Source organism: Panthera pardus, unplaced genomic scaffold (genome assembly GCF_024362965.1).
Source record: "Panthera pardus isolate Hobbes unplaced genomic scaffold, ASM2436296v1 HiC_scaffold_4, whole genome shotgun sequence".
NCBI classification, from domain to species: domain Eukaryota; kingdom Metazoa; phylum Chordata; class Mammalia; order Carnivora; family Felidae; genus Panthera; species Panthera pardus.
The window spans coordinates 16,972,075-16,984,339 of record NW_026526969.1 but is presented as its reverse complement, the minus strand read 5'-3'; the positions used below and the strand labels follow the sequence as shown (position 1 = coordinate 16,984,339).

Sequence of the window (12,265 nt, the reverse complement as noted above, 5' to 3'; positions counted from 1 at the left end):
CTCCCTACCAGTTTGTAGTAATGTCCCCCCCTCATCTCTGCAGCTGCACAGCTCTGTTTCCTGAACAAACCTCAGTTCACTCTTCCTGGACGGACATTTCAGTTGTTTCCATATTTTACTCACAGGTAATGCTGCGATGAATACTGTGTGCACCTGATATTTTTATCTGTGGAGGTACATCCTCGGGGTAAATTACTAGAAGCGGGACTGTTAAGGCAAAAGGGTCAGTACGTCTGCAGATCCTGCAAATTCCCCTTGATAAGGGCCGTGCCACTTTGCACCCTCCCAGCAATATGAGAGCATGCCTATTTCCCAACAGCCTCACCAACAGAATGTGTTCAAGCTTTGACATTTTTGCCAACAGGATGAGTGAGAAATGCTATCTAAGTGATTTTAATTTGCATTTATCTGTCTCATCATGAGTGAAGCTCAGTATGTTTTCATATGTTTCCAGACCATTTGTGTATCTTTTTCTGTGGGATGTCTTCACATCTCTTCTCCATTTTTCTACCAGGTTGTCTTTTTTTTCCCTCTTTGGCTTTCAAGAGTTTTTACATCAGTCTTTTATCTTGTATTTTTAAAAAAAACTTACTGAGACCCCTACTGGAGAACATAGTGGGGCCAAAGAGGTGTGTTAGGCTGGCTATGCTCTCTCATCTTCTAGATGAAAACCTGAGGTTCCTCCACAGATATGATCAGGGAGACCAGGGACTGGACCCCACACTTAGCCCATAAACATGATCAGTGCTCTGAGGAGAACCAGAAACTGGCTACGCTCTGCTCAGACCTCACTCGAAACTCACAGCCTTCTACCATCCCTCATCTGTATTTCAAGTTAAAAAACATTCTCTCAGGTCACGATCTCACGGTTCGTTGAGTTCAAGCCCTGCATCGGGCTCTCTGCTGTCAGTGCAGAACCCACTCTGGATCCTCTGCCCCTCTCTCTCTCTCTGCCCCTCCCCAGTACACAGTCTCCCTCTCTCTCAAAAATCAATAAACGTTTTAAAAAATTTCTCTCACTGGCTGAACTTTTTAAAATGTACTTTAGCAGGCTTTCAAAGGAAACACTAATGTCTCTAGTCCATGTGGACTTTTAATTCCTTTCATTATGGATAATCTATTAGTAAAATTTAAATTACATTTAACTTTTAAAAATATGACTACTCAAGAGTGCCAGACTGGATCAGTCAGTACAGCATGCAACTTTTGATCTCAGGGTTGTTAAGTTTGTGTCCCACGTTAGGTGGGTATTTTTACTTAAAAATAAAATCTATTGAAGAATATATATATATACATATACACACACACACACACACACACACACATATATTCAGTTAATGAGTCACTGGCAGGCAGCTTAATCAAACTGTTTACAAAACACCCCTAGGTTGCTCAAGACGGTAAAATGCTAAGCACATTGTTTTGTTACTGACCCAATGATTTAGGGCAATAATGGTCCTTAAAGTGCTGAACAATTCCTCCTGTCTGAACATACAAACCACCTACCTATAAACAAACTTAGGCAGCCGGTACCACACATCAATCATAATCTGAGCTGGTTAAAGAGAAGTGAGAACAGATTATGTGAAATGAAAAAGAACAATGAATCATTAAAGCCTCTGATACAACAGCATAAATTCCCAATCCCATGGAACTCTAGCTCAAAACAGGGATCTTAACAGACAAACTCACTTTTGACTACAGCAGGATGATTTAGCTTTCAGCACAGAAGGCTGTAAAACTTCTGTAAACTTTTTTTTTAATTATCCAACAGAAGAAAAAGTAAAATAGATCATTTAACAAACTAGAATTCCAGGAGCTGTATATTCTTAAATCCTTCTGAAGGCATGGGTCTTTAAAAAATTAGCTAGATCATAACCAGAGTAATACCAACTTGCCTAAAACAAGCATTAATTATTTGGACAGAAAAATAAAACTGTACCCACAGAAAAAATTTCTTTTCCTCCCTAACCATGATACTGAATCATTTCTACCACTCTCAAGAACTTTCAAAAATTACAGTGCAATTCTTTTCACCAGGAAGCTCTCAGAATTACTTATGTTATTAGACATTGATGAAAGCACCATCGCACCTAGTAGCCAACCTTTAAGAATTACAGGCATTTTTAATATGCATTTTTCCAAATATCAACAGAAATTAAGTCTATCTTCGAGAAGCGTCTGAACATGCTAATTCAATATTCTATAAAAAGTTCCTCAGAAAAATCTGAGTTTCTTTAGGTGTGTTTTGTATTTTGATCTAAAGCCTTAACTGAGTCAAAATAAGACATGCAAGTATTTTATCTTTAGGGTGTAATTTTCTATTTCTAAAGATTGTAATAAAATTTTTACTAGACTCTTTTTTATATGGTTTGAAATTTGTGATACATATACAGACACTACTTTCCAAAATAAAATCAGTAAACATAACAGAAAATGTGGCCCGTACCTCAAATGAAACCAAGCCCATCCCTACCACTCACCCCCTTCTACAAATATACCTCCCCAGTACACACACATACACACTACAACTAATTTTTAGTATTTCCTTCAAAACTTTTCCACATGGACAATTTTCACAGTTATAATAATGGTATACAATTCATTCCATCAGAAGCACTAATCTAAATTACTTTGGTAACTTTGTAATAACCACTGCTAAGGACCACATAATAGTCTTCAGTGGATGCCTAACTCTTGTGTCTGATATTTCAATTTTAACTAATGTTTGGACCCTGTTTCTGGAATTGAAACAAATAAGTATTTGGAAGGGAAGCAATTCATGAGCCTGGTGTGCTTTACAACATTGTCTGTGCGGTCTACATGGAATTAAATTCTTCCTATATGTCAGTTTCTGTGTGGGAATAACACCTAACAATTCTGAATCTTCCTGGAAACAAGTAAACTGGTATCAGAGATCTTTAATTTCAAAAACAGGTCAAAAAGTGGGTTCAGAACAACAGACATGGGAATTACACCGTTTTTGTACAATGAAGCATTCATTACATATATTTTAATTTACATTTAAAAATTTTAAGTAGTTACTCTGGGTGGTGAAATTATAGGTGGTTTTTATTTTTCTTATTTTGCTTACTGATATGACTTAGTCTCATGTTTTTAAACAATGAACATCTATAAAAATAATTTAGCTTTTACCCACTGTGATCTCAATTGTGTACAAAGCTCTGCGTATGTGTGTGCTTGTGTGTACAAAAAAGTCTGTAGGGAGATACACTAAAATGTTAGTGATATTTTTTCTCAGGAAAATAGGATTATTGGCCACTTTTTTTTTTGTTTTATATTTTACATTACTCTTTGTTTTCACAATTTTTAATAAGCATGTGTTACTTTTATAATATGAAAAAGATGCTTTTAAAACACTAGCAAAATTGCCTGTGATCCAAGCACAGAAAGGGACCTCATCTGCCTTTTAGTAATTCATCCAACACACAGACCCAGAAGTATGCACGCACACCCCACACCAGCTCCCACATGCACCTGCTCACACACCGGCATTCATTCTCTCTCATGTACACAGATACACCCACACTCAAATTCAAGGCTAGGAAAGAAACCAGGAAGGACACTGAGGCAACTGAAAGGTGCAGCCGTGTCTCTAGGGACTTCCAACTGCCCTCCAGCAGCATGGCAGGAACAAGAAGCAGGGAGACCTGAGCATCAACGCTTCCTTCAGCAGCCTACTCATGCAAGCACTGAAGAGGACAGTGCCTACAAGGTCAGTGAAGGGCATTCAGTGTTTCAATGTGTAGGTACTCTGGAAAGGATCAGTAACTATTAAATGTAAATGCTGAAGTGAGTGTAGTAATAAACATGAAGATAATCTTTACAGTGGTAATTAATTCCTTTCAAAAGTAAAGCCAAAAGAAACCAATCCTTTCTTACACTACTCTTGGAATTTATTTTGCCAATTCTGTTTTAGGATGAGTTGCTAGTGGCTACAAAAGCATCAGCCCTCTTAGTATGAAGGGGTCATGTCAATGAAGAATCTTCAGAAATGGTTGAGGCCTTAAAAATAACCTATTCCACGGATGCCTGGGTGGCTCAGTCAGTTGAGCGTCCTACTTCGGCTCAGGTCATGATCTCACGGTTCCTGAGTTCGAGCACGTGTCAGCTCTGTGCGGACGGCTCAGAGTCTGGAGCCTGTGTCAGATTCTGTTTCCCTCTCTCTCTGCCCCTCCCCCGCTCATGTTCTGTCTCTTTGTCTCTCAAAAATAAATAAATAAATGTTAAAAAAAAATGTTTTTTAAATAACCTATTCCAACTTCACGACTAGTGCCTATGAATTCCCGCCTCAGTAAGATACAACCAGAAAGCTCCACTACAGTCCTTTTCCTCCTTCCCTCTGCCGATAACTAACACTGTGTTATGTTACACCACACCTGATCTACCACCCAGATGATGTAAGGGGAGCCAAACACTCCATGACATTACTAAAGAAAGAGGGACACAAAAGCCTTCTGTATTATAAATAGGAGCTGCTTCCATTAAAAATTCAGATAATCAGCTTAAATAATTTAAAATGCTTCCTTCATAAACAGATTATTCAACGTGCTACCTTTGAAAATTTGACAATAATCAAGATAATGAGCTGCTATCATCAAAGACCGTAATGTGACCAGGGTAAGAGTCTCATGCACTCAATATTTTGAAATCTCAAGGTGGAAAGTACAAAAACTTATCGTTATTGCTCTTATCCACCTTATCTGTTCCTAGGGTTTTGTTTTTTTTTTTTTTAATCACAAGTGTTTAAAAAAAGAATCCTTATCTTTTAGAGACACGCTGAAATACATACAGATGGAATCTAACGTCAGGTGTGCACTTCCCACACAGTGTGAAAGAGGGAGCTGACAGATTAGCCAAGACTAGAGCAACTGGGGCGGGGGGTTTCACTAAACCATTCCCTCTATCTTTGAACATGTTTAAGACTTTTCATTTAAAAGTTTAAAAATACTCATCATGAGGCAGAAATCTTCACTTTTCCTCAAACGACTTCACTATCAGAAAATACTTCTTTTCTTTGCTCTTCTATAATGCATTCTGACATCAGACTTGGAAAAAGCAATCCTGAGTCATAATAAAGGCTAGCAAAGCTTAAAGCTTACACAGACACAAAAATCAACCTTTCGTTACTCCGTAAATTATCTGCTCCAAAACAAGAGCTCTCCTCCACCATCCCAGGAAGTCTGTCCAAGTCAAGCTGAGATCACACCCAGCACAGTCTGGGCCAGCAGACGAAAGGGGCAATGCCACGAGCGATCTCCGGATCCTCGCCCATTCCCCCAAACCCCAAGTCGTCTGGCTTTGACGCCAAATTTAAAATTCCACCAGGAGCTATAAGAGCAAAGAATTTTGACTCATTTCTACTCTGTGATCACAAGAAAGCTCAACCCCAAATAGCACCCAAGTTTTTCCCACTGTGATAGACAAGGACAATTACAAAAGAGGTTTCTCAAATGAAACGGATTTTATGGCAGTTAGTAACACGAAACTTTGTGGAAACACTTTGAGCCACCAAATCTAGTAAGGTGAGAGCCACCTAAAGATTACGACTCAAAAGACCTAGTGAGAGTCCCTGCTGGAGCACTGACAATCTGTCAGGTCTTGGGAAAGTGATTCATCCTTCCTGGGTTTCCGGTTCCTTACCCGTGAAGTGACATGAAAACCACCTGCTTACCACCACTTCAGAAAAAGGCGGTATTCCAGTGAAAACATACACGAGCTTCACACGAGCCACAGAGTCAGGTTATGATAACAAGATCAAATGTTGTATTTCTCTAAAATCGCTGCTTGGTGTAAAGAGGAAGGGTATGTTTGGGGAGGAGACACATGGCACTAGTCTCACACACACACACACACACACACACACACACACACACACGACAACCAAGGATGCCAAGGTGTCCTCCAGCCCAGTGGCATGAAGGAAAAGCATCAAAAGAAACTGAACAAGGGGCCCCTGGGTGGCTCAGCCGGTTAAGCATCAGACTCTTGATTTCGGTTCAGGTCACAATCTCATGGTTTGTGGGATCAAGCCCCACATCTGGCTCTTTGCACCGCGCGGAGCCTGCTTGGGATTCTCTGCCTCCCTGCTCTCAAAATAAATACACAAGAAAGAGAAAAGAAAAGAAAAGAAAAGAGAAGAGAAGAGAAGAGAAGAGAAGAGAAAAGAAAAGAAAAGAAAAGAAAAGAAAAGAAAAGAAAAGAAAAGAAAAGAAAAGAAACGAAACTGAACCAGCAATCACAGTCCACGCTGCCAATACAGGAAACTGCCAGGCCTATGATGTCTCTGGGCCAGTGACACAGAGACACTAAGAGATGGGAGGCCCATCCTCAGCAATGTCTTCCAACACAGAGCTAAATGCAGGCAGGACACTGACGCCAACGCTCAGGATGCCCACAGGGACGCGCACCTCTTCCCGGGCTGATTCAGGACCCAGGTCTTTAGAGCTCAAGGCACGCTGTGCATACTCAGGGGGACACATGGGTCCCCTATAAAGGTTCGTAAATGTTATAACTGACACCCTAAACAGCACGGTGTCAACTTTACCTCTTTTCTTAGAAACCTCTAGTCCTAACCCTACCACCCACTTACCAAACGCGTGCACGTGTGAGAAGTCAATAAAATGTAAAAACTGGCAAATCAACCTTGTAGGGACTTCCCACGACTAAGTAAAGTATTTAAAAGCGGACGCCAGTAACCTATGGGATGTCAGAACACACAACCCTGACCTAAACGTCCCGACACAGGGGGAGACACAGGGGGAGGACAAACCTTGAGGCCCACCTTCCTCCGGAGCAGCCGCAGCCCTGGAGGCCGGGTGGGCCCACTGACACACGGCCCTGTGCCTCCTGGTCACCCGTCTACACCGCTCACCTCCTAGAGGGGCGGAGTTCTCCAGTCTGCACGCCCCACCCGGCTCTAGGGCCCATTCCCTTCCCCTGGGGTGTATTTCCTTCCTTCGGACACAGAGGGTTAGACACGAAAACTCTGAGCGACCACGGTGTCCCGAACAGTAAACCACGGCCCAGGAGGAACACTGCCAACCACGCACGGTGAAGTAACTGTGCCCAAAACAGGTGTCCATCAGCGTGACCCTTGGCGGCGGGAAGGGCCGGGGGCATGTCCCCACGCCAGAAGCGCCTCTCCGTCTGGGAAAAACCAGCTGGTGTGGTGCGGGGCGGGCGGGGGGGGGGGGGGGGGCGGCGCGCAGGGAGAGAAGGTGACTCCCTCGAACAGAAGCTCCTGGAAGGCAGGGAAGGAAGTCCAGGGAAATTCAGGCAGAGCCGAGCAAAGAAGTCCCGAAAGGAGAGCGCGGGCCGGCCGGTATGAGCCGCTCGCTCCCCGACCACGGCTGGGCCCGGGCGCGCTCGCCTAGTTACCTGCTCTGCCCCGTAGACCGTGGCGAACTGCACGAAGTCCTCGATGCGGACGAAGCCGTCTCCATCGCCGTCCAGGGCATCGAACACGGCTCGCAGGCGGGGGCCGTCCTCCGGACACGCCGCGGGCTCGCTCGTTAGGGCGCACGTCTGGCTGAAGTCCGAGGGCCGGTCCGCGTCCTCGGGACCCACCTCCAGCGTCAGCTCGCCCACCGAGGCCGAGGGGAAGCAAGGGAAGAAGTCGACCTCGGGCCTCCTGTGCTGGCTGTGGCTGAAGCCGGGCACACGGAGGCAGGCGCTGTCCGGGAAAACCGGGGGGCCATAATCCTCGGGCTCTGCAGTCCAGGACAGAAGCGGGCCGAGCTCTGGCAGCTGCCGGTCGGGTTCGGGCTCGGGGTCCGGGCGGGCGGCCGGGCCCGGCAGGAGGTAAGAGGCTCCTGGGCCCGTGGCCAGCGCCCGGCCGCTCTCGGGGCGCGCCTCCGGGCCGGCGGGCTGCTGCCGCCGCTCCAGCCCCGGGGCCCGCCCGGCGCTCAGGCCCGCCCCGGCATCCGCGCAGGCCGCGGGCTCCGGGGAGCCGACCGCCCGGCGCGGGGCGGGGGCGGCGGGCGCGCGCCGGGAGGCCCCCGGCCCGTCGGGCCCGCCGGGCTCCGGGTCGGGGCACGCGCCGCCCGCGGGGGAGGCCGGCCGGCCCGGCTCCATCTTCATGGGCGCGACCCCGGCCGCGGCGCAGGCCCGCGAGGCCAGTGGTGCGGCGGGCGGCGCGGGCGGCAGACAAAGGCGCTCAGGGCGCGGCGGCGGGCGCGGGCATCCCCGCGGCGGCGCGGGCGGGCGCGCGCGGGGCACCCGGGCTGCTCGGGCTGGCGCTCGGGCCCTGCTCCGCCCTCGCCCATCTTCGCGCGGCGCCTCAGCTGCCCTCGGCCCGGCAGCGCGGCGGGCGCGGGCCCATGTCGGCGGCGCGGCGGGCGCTGGAGGGCGCCGAGAAGGCGGCGGCGGCGGCGGCGGCGGCGGCGGCGGGAGGCCGAAGGGGCAGGCGCCGCTGAGGCCTCTGAGGAGGACGCGGAGGAGGCTGCCGAGGAGGCTGAGGTACCCACGGTACCAGAGCAGACGCCGCCGCCGCCGCCGCCGCCCTGGCCCCGCCTTCCGTCGGGCGTGACGTCAGCACGTCGCGGCTCCTGCCAGCCCCGCCCCTCGCCGGCCTGCCTTAAAGGCTGGAGCCGGGCTGGGGGGGGGGGTGGGGGGGCGCCTTGCTGGGTAGAGGGGTTTCCACGTACGGTGCGCCACCGGGTGTCGTCGGCTGGGTGTCACGTCGCCGCTGGGGCGCGCCAGAGCAGTCGCCCCCACGCACTGCACGGATGGATAAACCGGACGAGCAAAATACGGATATATGCACCTGTCCCAAGGGGACAGGGTCCTGCCTGCGTAGAGCCTTCTCACTAATTGATAAGAGAGGAGCCCGATCCTCCTGGATCAGCGAGAAGTGCACGTGGCTCTAGGCAGAGCCGGAGGGCGTGTGCGGCGCCCCCTGCACACGCCAGCCGCGCAGAGAGGCCCGGGGATTTACCTGCGATGGGGCAGAGGTGGGCAGAGGCAACGGCCGCCCCGAGTGTGGGGCTGCCCCGAGAATGCGGTCCGTCTCATCTGTAACGGAAGGAACGCGAGGTGGAACACTGAGACCTTTTTTTAAACCTATGACTAAGTCTTTTATTTTCATAGGAGACCCAGTGTAAACCGCCAGTCTAAGCCAGGCCTCCCAAACACTGTGGCTGTCTTTGACAGCTGACATCTGTTTCTCTAGATGTCACCATCATCAGTGGGGAACAGGGCACCAGACAGGAACTCGGACACCCTGCAGCAGGCATGAAAGTGGAGACATGCTAGTTAGAAGCAGGTGAGCTGCCAGGCCCCAGGCGAGGTACTAAATTTAGCCTGCAATGAAATGTATCAAGAGAAAGTATGAACTGGTATTTTTATATGCGGTGGGCACACGCACCAGATATGTTTCATAAGCAGTTTGGGCAAGAACCAAAGGAAATTGAACCGCTGTTTCCAAATGTACGGTGAGAAACAGTGTGGTAATTAACTGAGTCATCACCTATGACAGAATCCCAGGGCATGCAGTTCCAGGTTTTGTCAGGTTGGCATTGGGAAAAGAGAGGCAGGGGATCCTCCTCCCCAAACTCATCAATTCCTTATATGAGCTGTATGCTTTCAAAACATCTACAGTTTTGGCAAGAATCTGAAATCAAGCTGATGCATTTGACCAGACATAATTTTCAGAGGTAGTTAGAGTGATGTGTCAACCTTTCTCAATAGCTGTGTTAATGTGGGTGAAGTAAAAACAACAGGAGGTCCTCCTGCCACTGTACCAGTACTGGAAAAATCTGCATTCCCTGGTTGGCTGGCATGCCCAAATAGAACCTCAGCATGGAAAGCATACACCTTCCTGCTTGCAATAGTTCAAGAGACTCTGTTCATGGAACATTAAAAGTGACAAGTTCCTGGGGTGCTTGGCTGGCTCAGTTGGAGGAGCGTGTGACTCTTGATCTTGGAGTCGTGAGTTTCCAGCCCCATGTTGGGTGTAGAGATTACTTAAATTAAAATAATAATAATAATAATAATAATAATAATAATAATAATAATAAAATTTTTTTAAAGTGACAACTTCCTGGTCAGTCATTCCAATGGCATCAAGCATCCCTTCTGTGGTCTGTGGGCATTTTTGATGTAACATTCCAGATGAAATGAACTAGCTGGGTAAAAGCAGCCCCTGATTCCACTTGGAGGCGCTCTTCCACACCCACCCTATGCACATTTTAATTTAACCTGGTAATAGTTACACAGAAGAGGAGGAGGGAGGGAGGGAGGGTGGGGTTCAGTTCACAACTGTTGGATTTGGGGTCTGGGTGAATGTCTGTGAAACTTCTCTCTGTGACTCTTGTTTGTTTGTTTGTTTTGTTTCAATTAAAGTTTATTTATTTAGGGGCACTTGGATAGCTCAGTTGGTTAAGCATCCGACTTCAGCTCAGATCATGATCTCACGGTTCATGGTTTCCAGCCCCGCATTGGGCTCTGTGCTGACAGCTCAGAGCCTGGAGCCTGCTTCAGATTCTGTGTCTCCCTCTCTCTCTGCCCCTCCCCACTCAGGTTCTGTCTCTCTCTGTCTCTCAAAAATAAATAAATGTTTAAAAATTTAAAGTTTATTTATTTTAAGAGAGAGAGAGGGGGAGAGAGTGCATGGGGGAGGGGCAGAGAGAGAGGGAGAGAGAGAATCCCAAGCAGGTCAGCACAGAGCCAGACATAGGGCTGCATCTCACAAACCATGAGATCACAACCTGAGCTGAAATCAACAGTTGGGCGCTCAACCAACTGAGCCACCCAGGCACCCCTACTTTTGAAAGGTACTTGAATAAACACTTATCTTTGGAAATCTCCAAGCACATAGGTTTCCTTGATTCCTCTTCCCTGGTGGCATTTGGCTTGTGGGAAGAGATAGGAAGATGAAGACCAGAAAGGTGACTCAACAGAGTCCTGGCACAGCCTCATTGGACCCACCCAGGGGAGCTGAGGGAAAGTGGTTAAGAAACCTCACTTGGAAGGTAAGATTGTCTCTCCTGGGGTAAGTTTCCTCCATCACCTGGTAAGATTTGGCCATAGACGGAAGGAAGGGGAGGGTGATCGACAAGGCTCAATTTGATCACAAATTTACTTTTACTAACAAAAAGAAAAGGATTTTATTTTTAAGTAATCTCTACAACCAACGTGGGGCTCAAACTCATGACCCCGAGATCAAGAGTCGCATGCTCCTTGGACTGAGTTCCCCAGGTGCCCCACAAACCTACTTTTTTTTTTTTTTTTTTTTTTTTTAGTAGGCTACACATGGAACATGGAGCCCGACGTGGGGTTTGAACTAATGACCATGAAATGGAGACGTGGGCTGAGCTCAAGAGTCAGACACTTAACAGACTGAGCGCCCAGGTGCCCCATATCTACTTTTTTTTTTTAATGTGTTTTTTTAGAAGATTTTATTTTATTTCTTTTTAAATTTTATTTATTTATGTTGAGAGAGTGAGAGAGAGAGAGCAGGAGGGGCAGAGAAGGAATCCCAAGCAGGTTCCGAGACAGCACCCAGCCTGATTCGGGGCTCAAACCCAGGAACTGCAAGATCATGACCTGAGCTGAAATCAAGAGTCTGATGCTTAACCCCTCTACTTTTTTTTAAATGCAAGTTTTTAAAAACCAAAATTATAGTAGGCATTACATACGATGTCTGCTGTCTGTGCTAGTCCCATGAATTTAAAATGGCATCTTGTCTTACTTGAACTTAACTGTTAGTGTGGTTGCGTATTTTTTGTTGTGTTTATTGACCAACTGGGATCCCAAATCTGTGAATTGCCCAGTCGTAGCACTTACTTGTTTTTTTATTAGATTCTCTGACATTATCTACAGATAAAATCAGTCTTTAATATTACAAATATCTTCTCCCTGCCTGGGGGTTAGGGCTTCAAATAATGAATCTGTGGGGCACAGTTTAGTCCATAGCAACTTGAAAGAGATATTTAGAACAGATGTAATTGACAAAGGATTCATTTCCAGAATACACAAAGAATTCCTCAAAAACCAAAAGAACAGCAACCCAGCAGAAACATGAGCAAAGAATAACAATAAGCAGTTTCAGAAGAGGAAACTCAAGTGGCCATAGACACATAAAAAAGATGCTCACCCCATTGGAAATCAAGGGAATTAGTAAAGGTAACCTTGGACACCAATCAGGAAGAATCAAGTCTGAACCCGGCAGAGCATGGGGATTCGCATGTACCCTTCGATTCCGCACTTTCACCTCCAGTACCTCTGGGGAGAAGTTTGCACA

General features: G+C 47.2%; 1 protein-coding gene across 2 annotated transcripts in view; it reads right to left on the bottom strand.

The window, feature by feature from the left end:
• RAB11FIP3 (RAB11 family interacting protein 3) overlaps nucleotides 1-8,222 on the bottom strand; it is an 83,981-nt gene extending 75,759 nt beyond the window's left edge. For both annotated transcript variants that reach the window (XM_053894183.1, XM_053894184.1), the window contains exon 1: nucleotides 7,402-8,222. In XM_053894183.1, the coding sequence (XP_053750158.1) occupies nucleotides 7,402-8,103 (702 nt within the window). In that variant the 5' untranslated portion in view covers nucleotides 8,104-8,222. The remainder of the gene's footprint in view (nucleotides 1-7,401) is intronic.
• Between the last annotated feature and the right edge of the window lie 4,043 nt (nucleotides 8,223-12,265).